This window comes from Malus sylvestris, chromosome 3 (genome assembly GCF_916048215.2).
Source record: "Malus sylvestris chromosome 3, drMalSylv7.2, whole genome shotgun sequence".
Taxonomy (NCBI): Eukaryota; Viridiplantae; Streptophyta; class Magnoliopsida; order Rosales; family Rosaceae; genus Malus; species Malus sylvestris.
In genome coordinates, this window is record NC_062262.1 from 12428425 (window position 1) to 12451477 (window position 23053).

Here is a 23053-nt window from a genome sequence, read left to right on the forward strand (position 1 = left end):
TAATGCAACACCAGTATGCGGAGGAGGCATGTGACAAAAACTTAAAATTCTTTTATGCAATTTCCAATCTTTGTCTACAAAGTGAGCAGTAAGAGCAAGATACCCATCAGTGCATTGTGAGGTCCATAAGTCTAATGTCAAACAAATTCTACCTTCAACTGAGCCTAACAAATTATGAAGCTTTTGTATTTCATTTTTGAACATCCTCAACACACAAGCTTTAATTGTATTTCTACACGGTAACTTAATATCAGGAGATATATATGCAAACAAAGCCCTAATTCCCTCATATTCTGAAAAACTAAAAGGAAGATTATGCTTGATGATGGCCTTTACCAATAAGCTTCGGAATACTACAGGATCAAAGTTTTGGGGATAGAATTCAGACATCGACAATAATCCACCGGTCAGTCCAGGTCATGTTTTCAAATGTCTATTCATATTAACTGTCCCATGATGACTATCATCTATTACCAATTTCTTACAATCTTTACATTGAGCACGACTTTTACCATCTTCAAAAATAGTAGTCTATTTGTTGAAAGTTTTCCAAACAGGAGATCTGAGTGTTCGCTTACCTAATTTGATCACTCTAGCCTTTTTCTTTGTCGGACTTGTATTTGTATCTTCTGTATTTTCACTTCCATGATCAGGTTGTATTCCCATTGTAACTTCCACTGACCCTTCATCACTAAGGTTCGTAAAATCTTGGTCTACAACATCCATTGCTTCAAGAAAGAAAAACAAAATTAAGATTACCAATTCTAGATAAACAAAACTGCAAATTACCAAACAATACTAAGAGTCGGACATGTTCTAAAAAACAAGTAAGAATTTGCACACTCAATACTAAGATTACCAATTCTTTAGCTGAACACAGAAGTGGAACAAACAGCTAGCTAGTAGTTGATTTGTTTTGTTTACCAAGGAGTGTAGTTGAAAAAAAATCATCAAAATCGGAGTTAAAATAACCATTAAATCGTGATTTTTTGTTTTATAACCATCGAAAAGTTTTGTCTCATTACTTGATCTCTAAATGTTTGTTTTTTGTGATTTTTGGCATATGCAATCTCGAAGCATATACAAACAAGTTTGACGGTTGGATCGTTAAAATTAGTTTCATAGAATTCGTATCCCATCAAAACAATAGATTCACTAACACTTAGAGTTTATTTATACTTTCATTAAGTATAACATAAGATTTTGTGGTATCCACTTGTGTAAATATTTTAAATTGATGATCAAATTCATTCATTGTATCCATATAGGGTCAAGGAGTGTAGTTGTAAAAAAATCATCGAAATCGGAGTTAAAATAATCGTTAAATCGTGATTTTTTGTTTTATAACCGTCGAAAAGTTTTGTCTCATTACTTGATCTCTAAATGTTTGTTTTTTGTGATTTTTGGCGTATGCGATCTCAAAGCATATACAAACAAGTTTGACGGTTGGATCATTAAAATTAGTTTCATAGAATTTGTATCCCATCAAAACAATAGATTCACTAACACTTAGAGTTTATTTATACTTTCATTAAGTATAACATAAGATTTTGTGGTATCCACTTGTGTAAATATTTTACATTGACGATCAAATTCATTCATTGTATTCATATAGGGTCAAGGAGTGTAGTTGTAAAAAATCATCAAAATCGGAGTTAAAATAACCGTTAAATCGTGATTTTTTGTTTTATAACCGTCGAAAAGTTTTGTCTCATTACTTGATCTTTGAATGTTTTTTTTTTGTGATTTTTGGCATATGCGATCTCGAAGCATATACAAACAAGTTTGACGGTTGGATCGTTAAAATTAGTTTCATAGAATTCGTATCCCATCAAAACAATAGATTCACTAACACTTAGAGTGTATTTATACTTTCATTAAGTATAACATAAGATTTTGTGGTATCCACTTGTGTAAATATTTTAAATTGACGATCAAATTCATTCATTGTATTCATATAGGGTCAAGGAGTGTAGTTGTAAAAAATCATCAAAATCAGAGTTAAAATAGCCATTAAATCGTGATTTTTTGTTTTATAACCGTTGAAAAGTTTTGTCTCATTACTTGATCTCTGAATGTTTGTTTTTTGCAATTTTTTGCTGATGCGATCTTGAAGCATATACAAACAAGTTTAACGGTTGGATCGTTAAAATTAGTTTCGTGTATCCCATCAAGTTCAATGGTGTGTGTATATATATATATTGATTATGTAGATTTAAATCTATTTATTTTGTACGTATAATTATTATAGTTTTTAGGGGTATAAAATTTAATTTAAAATTTAATATATATATATATATAATTATTATAGTTAATTTAATATATATATATTATAGTTTTAAACTTTTTAGGGGTATAAAATTGTTAAATTAATATATATAATTATTATAGTATTTTTTAGGGTTATAAAATTATTAAATTAATATTCTGCTTATCGTGTATCGTGTTATCCACGTGTATACTCGAACTAACCCGTTATCTTAACATGTGCTTATCGGGTTACCCGATAACACCCGATTCATTATCGTGTCAACCCGAACACCTGTTAATTTCGTGTCGTGTCATGTCGGGTTATCGGATCGTGTCAGGAATTGCCAGACCTAACCGTAGGTATTTGGGGCATGGGTGGTATTGGCAAGACCACCCTTGCTGAAATTGTATTTCACAGACTCTCTTCTAAATTCGAAGCCTGTTGTTTTCTGAGAAATGTTAAGGAGAACTTAGACAACCAAATGGACAAGATCACTTGGAAAAAACACTTCTTAAAGAGATATTAAAGGAAGAAGGTCTGTCCATAGGATCAACTTTTGTTCGAGAAAGGCTCATTCGTACAAAGGTCCTCATTGTTCTTGATGATGTGAGTGATTCAATGCAAATGGGACGTTTAGCTGCCAATCGTCTTCAATTTGGCACTGGAAGTAGAATAATTATCACAAGTAGAGATAGGAGCACATTTTGGCAAACTGTTGAAGATGATAAGATCCACAAGGTTGACGGATTAAAACCAGATGACGCTCTCTATATCATTCACGTGCTTTCAAGAATACTCCTAAAATAGATTATAAGGAGTTGGCAAAAAAGGCGGTGGATTATGCTAGAGGTGTTCCTTTAGCTCTCATAACTCTGGGGTCCTCACTCCTAACTTGCAAAAGCAAAGAAGAATGGGAAGATGAATTGAACAAGTTGAAACAATTTCCCGATGAAAATATCCAGAGAGTGTTGAGACTAAGTAATGACCGATTGGGAAAAAATGATAAGGAGATATTTTTAGATATAGCTTGTTTTCACAAAGGGAAGCATGTGGAGTATGTAAAAAAAATGTTAGGCATTCGTGGATTCTATGCGGAGACCGGAATTAAATCTCTCATTGATGCGTCTCTCATATCAATTGATTCAGCACAGGAAATCATAGAGATGCATGATTTGATTCAAGAAATGGGATGCACAATTGTTCACGAACAATGTATTGAAGATCCCAGTAAACGTAATAGGTTGTTCAACAGTGAGGATGTCTATCATGTACTAGAAAGTAACAGGGTAAGAGCCAATGCATTCAATTTCTTTCTTGTATTTTTCTATTAAAAATAAATAGCAAAACACCAAAGAACTCATTCATAACAAAAAAGTCAGATTCCTAAAAGTTTAATGTGGTTGAATTTTATTGTATATACATTCACATTTAAACTTTGCACTTACTGTCAGGGAACTCGACATGTTCAAGCCATATTGATTAAATTTGGCAGATTGGAAAGTGACCATTGAAATGTGCAGAGTTCAAAGTGATGTTTAACCTAAAAATGCTAATTGTGGTTTGTTCTAAACATTTTGGAAACTACAGCACATTATCCACGTCTCTAGATCTTCCCAATTCTCTTCGTTATCTTTACTGGTACAGATATCCTTTGGAATCTTTGCCGTCAAATTTTTCTCCTGAAAATCTAGTTGAGCTTCATATGCCCTATAGCCGAGTTAAGCAGCTTTGGAAAGAAGACAAGGTATATATGTTTATTTTAGTTATTGTATAAATTGCATTGTAGAAAGTCACGCTTCTTAGTTATCTTAATTTTGTTACAGAGACTTGTGAACTTGGAAGTGATCAATCTGCATTACTCTAGCGATCTAACTGAAGTTCCAAATCTCTCTGGGAGTCCAAAAATTGGGCACATAAATCTTCATGGCTGTGAAAATTTGGTTGAAATTCCTTCATATTTTCAACATCTTGACAAGCTTACTTATCATGATCTTGGACGATGCACGAGTTGTCTCATCAGTCTTCCCAATTCTCTTCGTTATCTTCACTGGGATCGATATCCTTTGAAATCTTTGCCGTCAAATTTTTCTCCTGAAAATCTAGTTGAGCTTCATATGCCCTATAGCCGAGTTAAACATCTTTGGAAAGAGGACATGGTATATATGTTTATTTTAGTTCTTGTATAAATTGCATTGTAGAAAGTCATGCTTATTAGTTATCTTTAATTTTGTTACAGAGACTTGTGAATTTAAAAGTGATCAATCTACAGTACTCTAGCGATCTAATTGAAGTTCCAAATCTCTCTCGGAGCAAAAAAATTGGGCACATATATCTTCGTGGCTGTGAAAGTTTGGTTGAAATTCCTTCATATTTTCAACATCTTGACAAGCTTACTTATCTTGATCTTGGAAGTTGCAAGAGTCTCATCAGTCTTACCAACATTTGCAAGGTGAAATCTCTCAAGGAACTCATTCTGTCTAGGTGCTCTAAACTTGAATCCTTCCTAGAGATTGTGGTCCCAATAAAACATTTGGAGTCTCTAATTTTAAATAAAACAACTGTTCAAGAGCTGCACTCATCAATCAAGTTTCTCCCTGCGCTCAAAAGAATTAACTTAAGAGGCTGCAAAAAGCTTTTAAGTATCCCAAAGAGCATTTGGGAGTTGAAATTTCTTCAGAGGGTTGATCTCAAATGGTGCTCGATGTTTTACAAATTCCCTCAAGTCTTGGAGCCAATGGAACATCTGAAATCTCTTTGGAAGCGACCGCGGTCGAAAAGCTTCCTTCATCTATTGGAAATCTAATTGGGCTTCACACATTAGATCTTGGTATGTGCAAGAACCTTAAGGTTGTCTCAAGAAGTATCTACAATTTGACCAATCTTAAAATTCTCAGCTTTTATGCCTGTCGGAAACTAAAAAAATTGCCTTCCAACTCTGTCGGTTTGCCCTCTTTGGAATTTCTAAATCTCAGTCGCAGCGGTCTATTATGAATCCCCGATGGCCTCGTTTGCACAACCTCCTTGTGATATTTAGATTTGAGGAGAAGCATGATTGGGAGCTTACCTAAGAGCATCAAACAAGCTTCTCGGTTGTATACACTCCGCCTAATTGGCTGCAAGTGGCTTCAATCTTTACCAGAGCTCCCAATAGAATGTTCACTTCGAGCACATGGCTGCACATCACTGAAGACGGTGTCAAGTTCAAGAACCACACACTACACACAAGGTAGGGATGAATTTAAATATTTTGGAGGACAACTTGATTTTTCTAATTGCCGAAATTTGGATCATAATGCAAGGAGCAACATAATGGATTATGCACAGCTTAGAATTATGCAAGTGGCAACTGCGTCGTCAAAGTCAAGAGAAAAAGAAGATGATGAACACGACGACTACCATGTACGTCTCCCTTTGTCTTTCTCACTTGTGTTATTGAATTGAATAGATAGGTTTTTGTGCTCGAACCAAATTAAGGTTGGAGCAGCTGCTAGTGTCTCACAAATTTAAATAAATATAATTCCCATTAATGTTACAGGAGTATTGCAGTTATTGGCCTTCGTTTAGCATTGAATGTCCGGGAAAAGAAATTCCAAATTGGTTCAGCTATCAAAGTGAGGAATCTTCTGTAAACATCGAGCTTCGTCAAGATTGGTTTCGAACAGGATTATTGGGTTTCGCGCTCGCTATTGTTGTTTCTTGCGAGTTGAACTGCCAGCTGAAACGGATGGTAATAAGAGCTAGTTTCAATGCCAAATTCATGGGTGAAAGCCATGAAATGTTCACTAGTGACTGCGGTATTGGACAAGACGGTTGGAAATTTTTTTTATGAGGGGAAGGAAACTTTTATAAAAGGGCACAAAGGCCAGAGCAAGTACATCAGGCCAAAAGGCAAGCTCAATAGGAAGACCTTTGGAAAACCATACCTGGAAAGACCCATGGGGATATTCCAGGGAGGGAATGAGAGGCCGAGCGAGCCAAAGGTGGCCACCATCCAAAACATTAGGTAAATACAGACTCTGAATTCAAGATTTCAGTAAGCCACGGAGGACCCACGTCAGTCCAGAAATCGAATCCTTGTTCATGGAGACCATATCTTGCAACACGATGCGCAGCTCCATTCGCCTCCCTGGGAATTGCAATTAGGACCAGATGATGATGATCCACGGTTAGATGTCTAACTTCCTCCACGAAATTTCCTTCTGGTGCGAAGCATGTATCATCTTGGGTAATTAGGCGAATGGCATTCAGTGAATCGAATTCAACAATAAGAGGAAGCCATCTCGCATCAATGGCGAATTCAATACCCACTTTTAAGGCGTAAATTTCCGTAGCCAGGACACTAGACAAGGGCTGGGCATTGCAATAGCACCTTGAAAGACACCATTCCAATCGTGGATCACAGCTCCCACACCCCTTCTACCTCCTCTTGTATCTACCGTACCATCCACATTTAGCTTGAACCAACCTTCCGGTGGGGACGCCAAACATTACTCTAGGCTTGTAAAGGAGCGCTCCTATGTCGGGAAAGATTGACCTCACGGTATTCCTTGACATAGTCCTTTACACGCTGAATTAGCACCTCAAATTCCAATCTTTGAGACCCAAAAACGAGCTGGTTCCTATCGTTCCACAGCCACCATATCCTAGCAACGAACAGGGGAATTAGTTGCGCTGGGATCATGCTCCAAGCATTCCGTAACCACCCCGCTGCATCATTACTCTGTAAGTTCCATGCCGAGTTGGGGATCCCCAGCTTAGTCTAAAACTGATTGCAGAAGTTGCAGTCTCTGAAAACATGGAGCACATATTCAATTGCATTGTGGCATCGAGGGCATACCGCAACATTCACGATTCGGTGATGCAGTAAGTTTTGACGTGAAGGAATGCAATCATTCACAACACGCCAAAGGACGTGTGACACTTTCGGATGGGCTTTCACTTTCCAGATTTTTTTCCATAGGAGATCGGGTGTAGACCGAGTACTACCACTCGGGGAATCTCCATTAATCAGATCCCTATACTCCTGAGCTACCCAATATCCACTTTGAATGACTACTTTTACGACCAACATCACGTGTTCCTGTGGAATGAGGTCTTTAAAAGTAAAGAGGTAGCAAAAAAATGCTCCCCTGACTTTTGCAACCTTGCCAATGAAGCCTCTGTTGAATTTTGCCTAGTGGATGAGGATTCCGGCGAACCCACTTCCTACATGAAGGTGGAAAAGTGGGGGACATGCCCATTGTATGCGGAAGATGGTGAGAGATTCAAATTTGATCATGTCATCATGAGAGGTGTCCTAGAGGCAAAACGAGTAAGGCCTGTCTGTGCCTTGGGCCTCTCACTTTGAAAGAGACCTCCTTTTTTAATACCTTTATTTTACATATATATTTAAAATGTCCATCTTCATCGTATCCTCAAAATAAAATAGAAGAAAAAAACAAAAATTTCCTTAGTCTCCCAGTTTTCCTAGTTTATTAAAAGAAATTATGTTAAAGTATTACCTTTAGTTTACATATATATTTGAAATGTTCATCTTCATCGTATCCTCGAAAAATAGAGAAGAAAAAAACTAAAAATTTCCTTAGTCTCCCAGTTTTCCTAGTTTATTAAAAGAAATACGCATCATGATTTTGAAGCCAGTGAAGAAGAAGAAGAAGAAGAAGTACGCCATCATGATTTTGAAGCCAGTGAGCCAGTGAACCCAAAGACGGTGGATCAAGTGAAGAGTCTGAAGAAGAAGTCAGTGGAAGTGGAATTGACAACAGTGCCGACTTGTTAGTCCGTCAATCTTACAGGAAAACTAGTTTTATGAACCTGAAGCCAATGTGTGTTATGAGTTTGAAGCCAATGCTTTTTAAGAGTTTGAAGTCAACATGTCATGAGGAACCTAGGCCTTATTACTATTCTCCAAGATATCCAGTTGAAGAGGAACCTATGCTCTATTACCATTCTCCAATATATGCAGTTGAAGAGGAACCCATGCTCTATTACCTCCTAGAGGGTGAACCTAGGCCCTATTACTATTCTCCAAGATATCCAATTGAAGAGGAACCTATGGCCAATTACCTCCTAGAGGGTTGAACCTGACCCCACTCTAGGAGGTGAGCAAAATATTTTCTTACCGTCTTGAACTATTATTATAACTTCTTTTAATTCAATTGTAATTTTAAAATTCTTGAGGAGAGTTGATAATTCCATCCCACTGTCTTCTCTCCACATCCACATTTTAATAAATAAAAAATTGATGCCCTTTTTACCCTCTTATAAAATGACATATAAGGACTAAAACCAAAAAGTACTTGCTTCCATTGATATGCAAGTACACCCTAATTCACACCAAAAACAACAATTTACGGACTCACACAAAAAAGCTACATTCTTGTTCAGATTTTATCATTCTACGTTGCTTCTAGGTGTCTCGATCACGCCCTCAAAGTTTTTGAAAATGTCGAAATGTGTGGAACCAGATGATCATAGGCCACACCATGAAATTCTGTTAAATTGTATAAACGGCTAGTGGGTTCGAAGGCGGAGGCTGATGATGGGTTTACCTATTCGTATGTATTAGCGCAAGGTTGAGGTTGGTGAGAGAAGGGGAACATGTGCACGGAAGGGTTTGGGAAGTGGGTTTGGGTCCAATGTGTTTGTTTAGACGAGTTCGATTAATTTGTATGCAACAAGTGGAGAGTCGGGTAGTGTTGTGGACTGTGCACACCGGGTGTTTGATGGTATGCGTGAGATGAGTGTTGTGAGTTGGGGTGTACTCATACACATATATGCCAGCTGCGGTTTAATTGATGACGCCTATAAGTTATTCAAGCAGATGCCCAGAAGAAGCACTGTCTTATGGACCAACATCATCATTGGGTTTGCAAAACAAGATCGCGGGGAGGAAGCTCTTCGTATCTTTCGTTGGGTTTGCAAAACAAAGTCGTTGGACTTATTAGCTAATATTTATTCTACTAAAAATTAAAAAGAATTTAAATGTATAGTTGAGGTTATTATAGGTATAATAGTGGGTGTAGAAATAGTGTTTCAATTTTTTAACTTTTTACGGTGGGTGAAATTATAATATGGGTTGAAAATAGAACAATGAGATGGGTTTAGCAGCATTCTTCTTGAAGGGCAATTTATGATATTTTGAATGTTTCACCATTTTGGGGTGCTTCTTATGTATAGATTACAAAAAAAAAAAAAAAAGAAATAAAAAGAAAAAGAAAAAAAGAATTAGTTGCCACACATATACGCGTATGGCAAGATGCTAGTTTCATTCTAATATCTAGTTGATCAGTGGCTTAAGTGGACGTTGTCAAAAGATGATTTTTTATTTTTTTATTTTTTTAAATTTACCTCATTTCCTCCCTCATCATTAATTTAAGGAACAACAATATTGATTAAAATAACCTCAACAGTACCGTTGACCTTAAAAATAACAAAGCGCATGTCAAGTAACTATGAGCTAACTATGTCTTTCTTGTGAATGCGGACGTGTCAAATTACAACCGAGCTCAGTCGGGCGAGTAGAATAGATTTAGTAGTGGTGGTGCCAAATGAGTTGCTGACTTCTGTACTTTAGCGATTACGACCGACGAAGGAATATGTCTTGGCCTTGGGTTCTAAAACTTAAAGACAAGGTTGTCTAGATCATTGCGAAGTTCTGGATCTCTTGCTCCAACTTTGGCTGCCTCGACTATATTCGTGAGAATATTGCATCAAATGCATCAGCCTATAGGGACAGAAGTACGCAAATGAAATAAGCATTTTTATGGTAGATGTGGTTCAACCGTCTAAATGCCAAACTGCAAAATGCACTTAAGAGTAACCAATCATAGAACACTTCAACTCGTTGGGAAGCTAATGGAATGACCTATTTATGTGAAAAAGTTAGAAACTCTTTATCGCCTGAGACTTGGATAGATAACCAACCAACCAGAAGTAGTGCTGTTAATTCAAACTGAAGATGCTCCTTGATCACTTGATTCTACGACTCCAGTGTTGTTAGTCCAAATTGAATATGTCGTCGGTTGTCAATACAATGTTGTTAGTCCAAACTGAATATGTGTTGACGGGAGGTGGATAGTTAGTGTTTTCTCAAAAAGTGTGAGAATGTTTCATATAAAGCAAGGTTTTTCGTGTAGAGAGTTTAAGTTGTTTGTTGTGTCAAATGAGGTTTCTACGTTGAACACCCTACTGTATTTATAGGATAAATTTCTTGGTGCCCAAGCCTGTCGGCTGATAAAATTCTAATAATATTCCAATTCCTGGACATATTCTCCGAATATACTAAAAATTATTCTTAGCCAAAATTCTATCGCGAAGTCTCGGCTTCCTCATCTTAAACTAGGATTCTAACCTAAACTTGTTTGAGGATCACTTCATATCTCATCCAAAACCAATCCTGATCAGTTCGAGCTCCAAAGACCATACCTAATCTTCAAATAGTCACACTTTATTTAGGACTCGGCCACACTTTAGTTCTCAGACAATCCTACTTTGTCTAGGACTTGGCTGCTCTAACATTACTAGGCTGAGATTGCCGAGACTTAATTCGGCCTAAAATGTTAATTTAGGAAAGAAAAAAAAAAGTTTCCTTGAGCTTCATCCTATACGCCTTTTCAGTTGACTAAGATGTGAACCTTTCCAGCCGGATTAACCAACTAGCCTATATGAAGGCCTATTGACTAAAATAGGTGGCCGTTAAAATTGTTTTATTTTTCTTTCAAACAACGGTTTGTTGCCCCCTTATTTCCTAAGCATCGGTTGAACAACCGAATGGTTAAGAAAATGAAATTCTCATTTTTTTTCAACAAACGAAAATAAAGTGGCCAAACCATAATGAAGCTTTATTCTGAGTTGAGATCTTTGCATATGACCATTTCAATATAATATTGCTTCAGACGTTGATGTAAAATAACAATGGCAATCTTCAAATTCTTTTGTTTTCGGCTATAAAGTAATCCAAATTGTTATGGCCCCTAAGCATAATTACTTCATCAACCTCATCTTTTAATTCAAACAACTCAGTCAAACAGGATTGCTCCACATCAGATTTATCTGCAATAACCATATCGATTGACAAGGTTTTTGTGTCTGAGCCTGTGTTTTGGCCTTGGTCAACAAATCACCTTCTGAATCAATTTTTGTACTTGGCTAAGAAATTTCAATTTGTTCTTCCAGGTCGACCGTATTTCCTTTTCAAACAAAAGAATAGGTGACCTAACTTCTTCCTTGGCCAAATTGATAATTCTCTTATGCTAAGACTTGATTGGGGTCGAAGTGAAAATTTTCCCTAGCCTTTTAGTCCAACCACACTTCAAATGAAATTGATTTGTATGCAAGAACGTAAGGAAATTGTGATCCTCATAAAGTGTTCCTCACGACGACTGGCGTTGTGAGATCCGGGTTCGTCGAGACTGGACTTGTTAGATTTCTAGGTTGGTGGTGGTGTGGCAGTGTTGATCAACAACAGTTGATCACCAGGTAACGTCAGGTTAGATGCAGGTCAATCATGCGATTCAGCCAGCTGCGTTTACAGATGGTGGTGCTAAGCAAAGACATAATTGGTTTCGTCAGAAGGTAAAGGTGCACAACAATTGATTTCAATGGCAGTTGGTTCGATGCGACTCAGCTCCAGACTTCAACATACTTTTTTTTTTCTCTGACTATGAACGACAAACAAAGACTAACTCTAACTAGAAAACAAAAAAAGTTTCCCGGAACAAAACTGGACAAAACAGCACAAAAACAGATAAATTGATACGAACAAAACAGAAGCAAATAAAATCCCTAAGAATCAAACTGCTTTGATACCAAGTTGAAACTAAACGAAAGGACGATCAAACAAAATATAACTATGAACATTGTTTTATTAACGAAAAACAAATAAACAAGACTGTCAAGATAGAAGAGAATGCTTTGAATGATGATATATTCTTCTCAATAAGAGAAACTTATAGGTGTACAACCCTAACATAAAAGGAAAGAAAACTAATTACAAGTGATTACATGGGATTACATATCAATGAGGGATCCTACCTAAAATACAAAAGTCAACACTCCCCCTCAAGTTGGTGTATATATGTCGCTCATGCCCAACTTGTGTAAGAAACTTGAAAACTTGTGACTCGAAACAGCTTTTGTGAGGATATCTGCCAACTGATCTTCTGTTCTTATCGCTGGCTTCAATTATTTTCCCTTCAAATTTTTCTTTGATGAAGAACCGATCAACTTCAACATGCTTTGTTTTATCATGTTGTACCAGATTATGTGCAATGTCGCGAGCAGCTTTATTATCAAAAAATAATTTCATGGGCTGATCATGTTGTATACCCAAATCGCTTAACAGAAGCTTAAGCTACAAAATTTCACAAATCCCCAAAGCCATACCTCTGTATTCTGCTTCTGCACTAGAACGGGCAACCACATTCTATTTCTTACTTCTCCATGTAACCAAGTTACCCCCAACAAACGTAAAGTAACTTGATGTTGAACGTCTATCATCAATGGAACCTGCCCAGTCTGCATCAGTATAACCTTCAACACTAAAGTGATTATTCCTCTTAAACAAAATTCCTTTGCCCGGACTTCCTTTCAAATATCGCAATATTCTCATCACGACATTCATATGTTGTTCTCCAGGATCATGCATGTATTGACTCACTACACTCAAGGCATAAGCAAGGTCCGGTCTTGTGTGTGCCAAATACATCAAACGGCCTACTAAACTTTGGTATCTTCCTTTGTCAACTGGTACTTGATTAGGATTAACACTAAGCTTCAATCCTTCTTCTAATGGTGTAGCTACTGGCTAACAAGCTGACATGCCAGTTTCGTGCAACAAATCAATAATATACTTCATCTGAGACAAGAAAATTTCAGAACTGCTTCTCGACACCTCAATCCCTAAAAAATATTTCAGGGATCCAAGGTCCTTCATTTCAAATTCTGTAGACAGGTATCTTTGTAAGGCCGCACGTTATTCCAGATCATTACCTGTTACCACCATATCGTCTACATACACAATAAGTGCAGTAAGCTTCCCATTCTGTCTTTTCAGGAACAAAGCATGATCAGAGTTACTTTGTCTGTAACCAAATGCTCTCATAGATTTTGTGAATCTTCTGAACCATGCTCGAAGGGACTGCTTCAAGCCATACAAGGATTTCTTCAACCTGCACAATTTTCTTTTGTATTTATCTGGAGCATTACATCCTAGTGGAAGATCCATATAAATCTTTTCTGTCAAGTCTCCATGCAAGAAGGCGTTCTTCACATCGAACTGTTGTAAGGGCCAATTAAGATTTGCAGCCAAGGACAACAAAACACGAACTGTGTTGATCTTGGCTACAGGTGCAAATGTATCTGTGTAGTCGATTCCATATTTTTGAGTGTATCCTTTTGCTACCAGTCTTGCCTTGAAACGATCCACCGTCCCATCTGCTTTGTATTTCACAGTATAGACCCATTTGCATCCCACAGGTTTCTTGTCAGCTGGCAAATCTGTGATCTCCCAGGTAGCATTCTTCTTCATAGACTTCAACTCTTCATTCATTGCTACTTGCCAACGTGGATCAGTTAAAGCCTCCTACACACTGTTAGGAATAGATACAGTAGATAATTGATGCACAAACGACTTATTTAATTCTGACAAGTGACTGGTAGACACATAATTACTTAACGGGTATAACACATTAGACTCAGGGTTAGGCTTACTCACCGGATACCTAGTTTTGCATTTAGGGTCGACTTCATAAGTAAGTTTAGGAATACCTCGGTTGACGCGATCAGGGAGACGACGTGGTGCTGGTGCATCCGGGATCAAAGACAATTGATTATGGTTATTGGGACTCAAGATCGACTGTGAGGTAGCTGGCGACACAGGGTTGTCCGGTGGTGAGGAAACTGGCAGTGAGCTATCAGGCAGTGAGTTATCTGGCGATGTCGACCTGTCCCTTTCAAGGTTTTCAACATTGTTTCCATGTGAATGATCACCAAGGTTTTCAACATTGTTTCCATGTGAATGATCACCACATATCTCCAAGACATTACCACTTAATTCCAATTCATTCACATCATTATTTTCGTGTAAATGATCACCACTTATTTCCAAGACATCACCACTTAAATCCAAATCATTCACTCTATCTATATCTGGAATAGTATAATCAAGAGTTTGAACTTTTTCCTGATTCTCCCCCTGAAGTGAAGACTCGGGATTGGCAAAGTACATATCATTCTCATAAAACGCAACATCCATAGTGACAAACAACTTATTCGTCAGTGGGTGATAACAACGGTATCATTTTTGCCTTGATGCATATCCCACAAATACACATCGTAAGGCTCGAGGTTCAAGCTTACTTCGTTGTTGTTTATGAAGATGAATGAAGGCCACACAACCAAACACATGAGGTGGAAGATTAGGGACTGCAGGAGCATCAACATGTGAAGAAAGTGCCTGAAGGGGTGTCTGAAAATCAACCGATCGGGATGGAACACGATTAATGAGATACGCAGCTGAGGTGAGAGCTTCTCCCCAATAGGATAACGGGAGATGAGCCTTGAGTAAAGAAGCACGAACAACCTCTAGAAGCTGAAGGTTATTGCGTTCGGCAACCCCATTTTGTTGTGGAGTATATGGACATGTAGTTTGATGAACAATCCCATGATGATCAAGAAAGGCACGAAGTTCAAAGTTAACATATTCGCCACCATTATCACTCTTGAGAACCTGTATTTGTGACTTATATTATACTTGTACCATTTTGTAAAATTGTTGAAACAAAGAAGTAACTTCACCTTTGGATTTCATCAAACAAACCCAAGTCATACGTGTGCAGTCATCAATAAAAGTAACGAACCAAAGAGCACCACCAAATGTAGCAGTTTTAGATGGACCCCCCAAACATCAGAATGAATTATCATAAATGGAACAGAACTTTTATTCAAACTAGATGGAAAGGAAGCACGATGACTTTTAGCTAGTTCACAAACACCACATTTAAAGCTAGAAACATCATGCTTAACAAATAAGCTAGGAAACAACCTCCGTAGATAGCCGAAAGAAACATGTCCAAGTCGACGATGCCACAACCAAACCTCCGTAGATAGCCGGATTTCTGTCCACTGCAAGAGCGTGAGTCAACATTCGAGAACTGGTTGATGTCAGCTCCAAGTAGTAGAGCTTCCCCTTCCTAATACCATAACCAATCGTCTTGCGAGTCTGAATGTCTTTAAAAACACAAAAAGAAGGCCAAAAAATCACAAGACAATGCAGGGCGACAGTTATTTGAGCAACAGATAATAAATTATAGTCAAGAGAAGGAACAACAAGCACGGTATCAAGACTAAGGGTATCTGACAGGGAGACAGTGCCTTCTCTAATACTGGGAACAAAATTACTGTTGGCAACACTCACAACGGTTTTGTTGGATGGTTTTAGGATTTGTACCTGTCTAGATTCACAAGTCATATGTTCAGTAGCACCGGAATCCATTATCCATGTATTATTCGTAACAGATGCAGAAACTTTTAAAGCATTACCATCGTTGTCTGTATGTTTAGAAGCTACCTTAGCTTTGGCAATTAGTGCATGAGTTTGGACTGCCATTGTTCTGGATGAGTTTGCTGCAATGTGTATGGGTGATTGGTAACGTCCAAACTTCCAACCAAAGGTCCTGTAAAACAATGACCAAAAAAAAAAAACAAATTTCTTTTTTCTTTTTTTTCTGTTTCCTCCTTTCTTCTCCTTTTATTTTTTTTTATTTTTTTTATTTTTTTTTATTTTTTTTTGTCTTTTTCCTCTTTCTTTACTTCTTCACCTGTCCCTCCTACTTTTTTTTAAAAACAAAAAACCCCTTTTCTCTTTCTTCTTTCTGCAATAGCACAACAACTCTTTTTCCTTTTTGTTTTCGCAACAGCACCCATTTTTCTGCTGTTCTTCAAGATAGCAACAAGTGGGTCATGGAGTCTGGGCATAAAAAAATAGATTTGCGGTTGAAATCTTGTGGTGCAGAAGAAGCCAACAGTAGAAAGCCGTGGTTCAAGGCGATGGCGATTTGGGTCTGCCCGGAATCTGGGACAAACTTCAAGCAGCGTGTTAAATCTCGGTTTGTGGTGGTGGATGTAGGGAGTGGCTCGGTGAACTCGGATCAGCAACGACGATGTCGCTCGCTGGTCGGACGGTGCGCTGCACAACTGGATGTACTGCTGGTAGTTCTGGGTTCTCGGGTCAGCAACGATGGCGTCGCTCGCTGGTCGGATGGCGCAACACAACTGGCTGCGCGGCTGGTGATTTTGTTTCTGCGCACAACGCACTGCTTTTTTTTTTCTTACCTAACTCTGGTGCCAAGAAGAGAATGCTTTGAATGATGATATATTCTTCTCAATAAGAAGAACTTATAGGTGTACAACCCTAACATAAAAGGAAAGAAAACTAATTACAAGTGATTACATGGGATTACATATCAATGAGGGATCCTACCTAAAATACAAAAGTCAACAAAGATGGCTACAAACTAAGGGCTATTAGATTGACTTATTTACAAGTGAATAACAAGCTGTTTGGACCCGATTGTACATTTTCGGCCTAAGCAATTGAGACCGTTGGATGATTATGAAGAATTTTAGAAGTTGGAATGTGATCAACTTTATACCCAAAGTACAGATTGAAATCAAGGACTTTTCTTCTTCCACGGTTCTGTTCGGGATTTTCGTATTGCAGTTTTTTAAGTGTTTTGGGAGATTATCTTCTAATAATTCAAGCATGGAGGAGTTCAAACAACATGTGCAAATATAGAAGAATCATAGCCACCGAGTATCTTGGTAAGATGCCAAGTATTTTAATTAAATGGGATTAATGAAGTTGCAAGCATTATCACATCCAGGAAAAGGTGGGATTCCATGCAAGATGTGGAGATAAAGTGGGACTGCATCAGGTGGCTAAAAGGGACACGTGGATTTTGAACGATGGTGATGACGTGATTAGAATTGAATATTTGAAAAAGATTGTATTGGAAGGTCAGGATGACAAAGTTGGGATCAAGCTTTGATTGATGTGATAAGGCGTGGACTTATGTGCATATAAGATAAAGTTTTCAAAGCTTCATTTGTTATTGTGATTATGCACGGGATAAGTGTGTGGTCAGCAGCAACAAATAAAGACTCAGAATCACAGCGCAATTGGGATTGGTTTTCACGACTTGGGCATGCAGATCTTTATAAATACCAAGCGGCAGACGACTAAAAGACCCCTCCAATTCAACACACAAAACTGCCCTGCGAAAACTCGCGCTCTACATGAAACCTCTCAAACACCTTGAGATTTTTTTTTTCTTTTCCACCAACACATCTTCAGTTTGGATAAACAGCACTGTGAAGGCAACCGGTGAACATCTTCAGTTTGGATAAACAACACTGTTGCCGTAGAATCAGTCTACTGCGAAGCACCTTCAGTTTGGATAAACAACAATGCGACGAGGCTAACTGGTTATCTATCCAAGTCTCGATCAAGAAGAATTTTCAAATCATTAGTGGCAGAAGTCATCTCATCAGCCTTCTCGACGAAGTGAGGTGTTACCAGGTTACTACATTCGACACCTTGAGAGTCGAATTTGATATTGAACTTCGCAGAACTAGCAGCCTTATCTTCAGGCTCTAGAACCCGAAGGCCGAGACGTGTTCCTTCCTCGGCCGCAGTCGTGAGATTTAGAAGTCAGCAACGCGCCTAACGCAACATCAACAAATTTTACTCACCAGCCGAGCTTGGCCGTTGAGTTGGCACGCCCTACATACAACCAAAGGACGTAGTTAACTCATTAATTACTCGGCCTGTGCGCCACGTAGACTTGGTAGTTTTTAGGGTCAACACAAACATACAATTTATAATAAACGAAAACCTAATTTGAATGGACGGGGCCCAAACCCTAAACTTATTATTTTCCAACAATAACAACAAATATAAAATAGCAAAAACATAAAGCTTGAAAGTACAACGTAACATTGGAAAGAAAGAACCGAGAAGCTATTAGAAAAGAAAGTGGATTCACTAGAACGTAGAATCCATTCCGACTTTGGAGGGGCAGGGCAATGAGAATAAAAATGTTAAGCTTAATTAATCAGTTTATTTGAACATTATCAGGGTCCGACCGTCATGAGGCATGCCCCCAATGAATCTGGAGCCGAAATGACATAGTGACTGCCGCAAGAGAGCTCTCTCTCAAAGTCAAAGAAGCATCTAATATTTCTATAATATTTTTAAGTACGCAAATAATTTGATTGTCACGACTCACGATTTGTTTAAAAATGATTATTTTGTGTCCAGCACATCGTGTCGAATAGTCAGGCTTTAGCGCTAAACACGGGGACCTGGATCCTCTCCGAGGCAACCCTCGAGATTCTGCTGAGCGATAAACACGGACCGTTGGATTTTGATCCAACGACTACAAACAGGGAGGTCATTCTTAAAGTTATAATAATTGTAGTTATTGGATCGAAATTCAACGGCCCGTGTTTGTCGCTCAACAGGATCCCGAGGGTTTGCCTCAGAGAGAATCCAGTTCCCTAAACACGGTACTACACTATGAGAATTTTTCTAACGTTTAACACAATAGTTAAAACCAGAAAGTCCTTGTTTCAAGTCAATACGAGCCCGGCAGCCCACCAAATGCAGCAGCGAGACTACCTAAATCGGGAAAAAGAAATTCTCAATAAAAAGAAATTGGTGCTACCACATAATAATATTTGAGTACTCAAAAGATGAGATAAGTTCTTACACAAAATTGTTTGTTATTGATTTATAAAACTCTGTATTTATGGTTAGTATTGTTTATATTCATAAATCACTCTATAAATATCGCATTTGCGGAAAAAAAAAAAAACAATTAAAACTAAAGGCGTTTGGTCATCAAGTTGTATAAAAATAAATGAATAAAATTGGTAAAAGTATTACGAACTGTCTATGTATTTGCTATAATATATTGACTAAACAACCTTAGTTTTAATTCAATTTTTGTAAAAATGATCTTTACAGAGTGATTCATAATATGAATGGTTTTGATCAGAAGCACAAAATTCTGTGATTCGAAAACGATGAGTTTTGATTAGGAGCTCCTACTCATTCTTGAGTAACGAAACATTGGTCCTATCAACACACCCATTTTTACATTCCACACATATTCAAGTCGAATGAATTGAAGAAAATCAAATGACATGAATGAACAAAGAGTGTGCGAAAAATGTGTGTGGATAGCACCACCAAAAGAAAAGCAGAATTGGTAAAAATATAAGATTTAAATTTGTTAGTTATATAGCAGGTGACGTTTTACCGCAGTAACAAGAAGTAATTATGCTAATGCACTATGGTGCATGTTTGATCTCCTTCCCCTAAAAACTAACAATTTAACCCACTAACGCTATCTTTTGTCAAAAAAAAAAAAAAAAAAATTATTGTCAGGTATGTATGATTTTAAAAATTTATTGATCTACTAAAAATTAAATAATAATAATAATAATAATAGCTTTTAGAACTTTAAAATTCGAAAAGAGAATATGATTTTAAAATACACTTGACATAAGCATGATTTTTATGGCCTAATCCAAATTATAATAGAGGTTTATCTTTGTTCATTTTCAATTCAACTGATGTAGTTTAATGAAAAGAAGAATAGTCCAGGGTTTGATGAGAGTTTTAATGAAACACTCCAAATACTATTCACTTTTAACGAAAAACCATTTTTGTTACCTTTCCTGTACTACTCACATACACCTTTATTTGTCATTTTTCATTAAAACTAAAGTTTTTTTGAACTTTTTATTAGTTTTCCTATTGATTTTATTATAGTAACGTTCAATGTGAACAAAACTTTGATGCCTATTTGGTGGTTTATTTTATGTAAATTACATCATTTAGTCCACATATATATGACCAATAGTATTTTGTACTTATGTATCAAGAGCTACACAGTTTCAAACGTCATAAAAAACCCCCATCTGATTCCTTTCACACTCAACATAAACAGGAACTCACATCTACGAATTCTGTATATATAAGTATATACTTTATGGCACACAATTAGCAGCTGCACCCCACCATCAAACAAAGAATACGATATGGATGCGCTTGGAAACCATCTAGAATGTCATAACATCAACAACTCTGAGTTACATGAATTCATAGACGATGAAAACTTTGATCAATTCATTGATCTTATTCGCGGTGGCGAAGGTGAAGATATAGCTAATTTTGATTGTGAACTTATGATCAATGGATGCTTGGATGATTATAACCTGTTCGGTCCAGCTAGTACTACTCCTCCAGGTCCAATGTTTGGTTTCAATGATGCATTTCTACCTGACCCGAGCACTTTTGTGCTTACTACATTACCAAATTTTGATGAAGAAGACTATAATGATGGGGAAGATTCGTCTGAAACAACAAACACAAACACAACCACGACGACAACAAAGAGGCAAAAGGTTGATCGGTCACGAACTTTGGTGTCAGAGAGGAAGAGGAGGGGGAGAATGAAGGAAATGCTCTATGCATTGCGGTCCTTGGTTCCTAACATAACTAAGGTAAGTGTTGGTATAAGTAAGTTATATACTGCATTGCAAGTTTTACACTCCAATATGTAATAACACGTGGACGGTCCAATATACTTCTAATAGTACTGTGTCCTTCATTTTTTTATCAAAACGGGTTCTTCCGGTTTGAAGTATGAGTTGTACAACGATATCTATGAAGAACAAACAAATTATGCAAGCACGATTGTTGTTTAATCTTTTGGAGATATATGCACAGATGGACAAGGCCTCCATTGTTGGAGATGCTGTATTGTATGTACAAGACTTGCAAATGCATGCTAAGAAGTTAAATGCTGAGATTGCAAGCCTTGAAGCATCATTAGCAGGAGCAGATGAGCATATGGGATATCTACAAGGATCAACCAAAACTAAAAACAAGAAAAAAGTTTCAGACAATAACCATTTATTTTCTAAGGGCATCATTCAGGTCAATAACCATTTTGATTGTAATTTATTAGCTATTAATTTCTGCAAATAAAGTAATTTGCCCTTGTACTTAATTACGTATCATGCCTTTCTGCAGATAGACGTGTCTCAAGTGGAGGAAAAAGGTTTTTATGTGAAGGTGGCATGCAACAAGGTACAAGGAGTAGCCACAGCACTTTACAAGGCTCTCGAATCTCTTGCATGCTTCAATGTTCAGAGTTCTAACTTAAACACAGTTTCAGCAGACAGATTTGAATTAGCATTCACTTTGAATGTATGTATATATCAGTACAATATGATATTCTACTCTATCCTTGGTTGGAGATTTTTACAGTCCTAATTACACTTTATGTAATTATCTGTGTACATGATTTAAACTCCTGCTTTGTTATCCAATAGATGTAGGAAATAAAAACATAAATGTATTTTTTTTAAAGGTACAAAATATGAGTGTGAAAACCGTCACCCCTCTATTTGTCAGCAAGTTTTCAATCTTTGACTAATTAATTATTTGTTAATACTTGTTAAAACAGGTCAAGGATTGCGAGCTGGGCATCATCAACTTGCCAAATTTGAAACATTGGGTGGCTGGGGCTTTTCTGAACCAAGGCTTTGTAATCTGAGGATTGCAAAAAGTTCGAGTTATAGAGGTTGTAGTAGTCAAAGAGCCAAGAACGCCTGCATTGCATGCATGCACGGAGAGATTTTTAAATGTGACCGTCACACGAAGTGGTACATCACGTGTTCTTATATAAATGATGAGTTATGTGTGTTAAAAGGTTAATAACTTAAAAATTATGCTGACAATTAGTTAATTTCAACTATCATCGATCCCATCGATGTATGTATTGTGTATCTTGGCTGCTCTATCTCTGATTATTATTTTTCTTCGTTTCTAAAAACATGTTTGTGGTTTTGAGTGTTGAGTGGTGACCGTGTCAAAAGGAGAGGACTACTCGTGGGCCCTTGCTCACCCACACTCTGCTTATACGATTGCAACTTAACCTTATGAATTTTCTTGGGCTACTTCAATCAATCATTTCAAATCATTGGGTGAAAAAGGCTGCGCTCGTATTCTATTTAATCTTTGCTATCGTTGGTGTCAAAACTTGAATAGAGTCAGACTGGGTTCAACACATATTTGTTTTGGGTGTACTTACACTTTCAGTGCGTGAGAAGACTTGAGAGAAAGAGAAAACAAGCATGTCACTGGTGGAGGTTGACAACAGACATCAATGTGTTCGAGTGTGTGTGAGGTTTGCACATAGAACTGACTTCTTAACCAAAAGATTGTACACCGAGGGGGATGCTGGTTCAATTAAGTTTTTTATCGTGCCTCGAGCAATTGAGGACTTAGAATTCAATGTGATTTGTATGTATATGCCTAAAATGAGAGAGAAATTGAAACTAAAATGAGAAACTGAATGTACTCATTTCATAATGAAGTAATGATTGTAATCAATTACAAAAAGATTTAGGGCTGATGAGTCGATCTACATAACTTGAAAATTAAATAGACGGAAAACATATAGAAAATCAATAGTCTCTAGAATGATCTAGGCTATGAAGGGTAAGATAATGCTAGAGGAATCTACCGAGTTCACTAAGGTCGTTGGTATCAAAGTGGACTGAAGAAGAAACATAAGCCTCAGAGAGGAGTTCAAGAGTGGTTGGAATTGTACTCAACTGAATCATATCATGGGATACAAAGTTATACGAGTTTTAGATTTCAAGGATTGTAGCCAATGTTTGCTTCGAATGAAGACTTTGAGATTGTAGCTGAAGAGCTAGGGG

At 37.3% G+C, this 23053-nt stretch overlaps 2 protein-coding genes across 2 annotated transcripts; both read left to right on the plus strand.

The window, feature by feature from the left end:
* Positions 1 to 3030: 3030 nt before the first annotated feature.
* LOC126616983 (disease resistance protein RPP4-like) lies at positions 3031 to 8030 on the plus strand (the record flags this gene model as incomplete). Its single annotated transcript, XM_050285080.1, has 8 exons — positions 3031 to 3529; positions 3772 to 3995; positions 4075 to 4407; positions 4488 to 4671; positions 5286 to 5650; positions 5787 to 5978; positions 7212 to 7506; positions 7888 to 8030. Coding segments are annotated over 8 exons (2235 nt in total), but the record flags the coding sequence as incomplete, so codon positions are not given.
* Positions 8031 to 20359: 12329 nt separating this feature from the next.
* LOC126617441 (transcription factor FER-LIKE IRON DEFICIENCY-INDUCED TRANSCRIPTION FACTOR-like) lies at positions 20360 to 21911 on the plus strand. The gene is made up of 5 exons (XM_050285503.1): positions 20360 to 20824; positions 21051 to 21260; positions 21357 to 21533; positions 21741 to 21743; positions 21793 to 21911. Exons 1-5 carry the CDS (start codon positions 20360 to 20362, stop codon positions 21880 to 21882), a joined length of 945 nt encoding a protein of 314 aa, XP_050141460.1. The 3' UTR covers positions 21883 to 21911.
* Positions 21912 to 23053: the final 1142 nt, after the last annotated feature.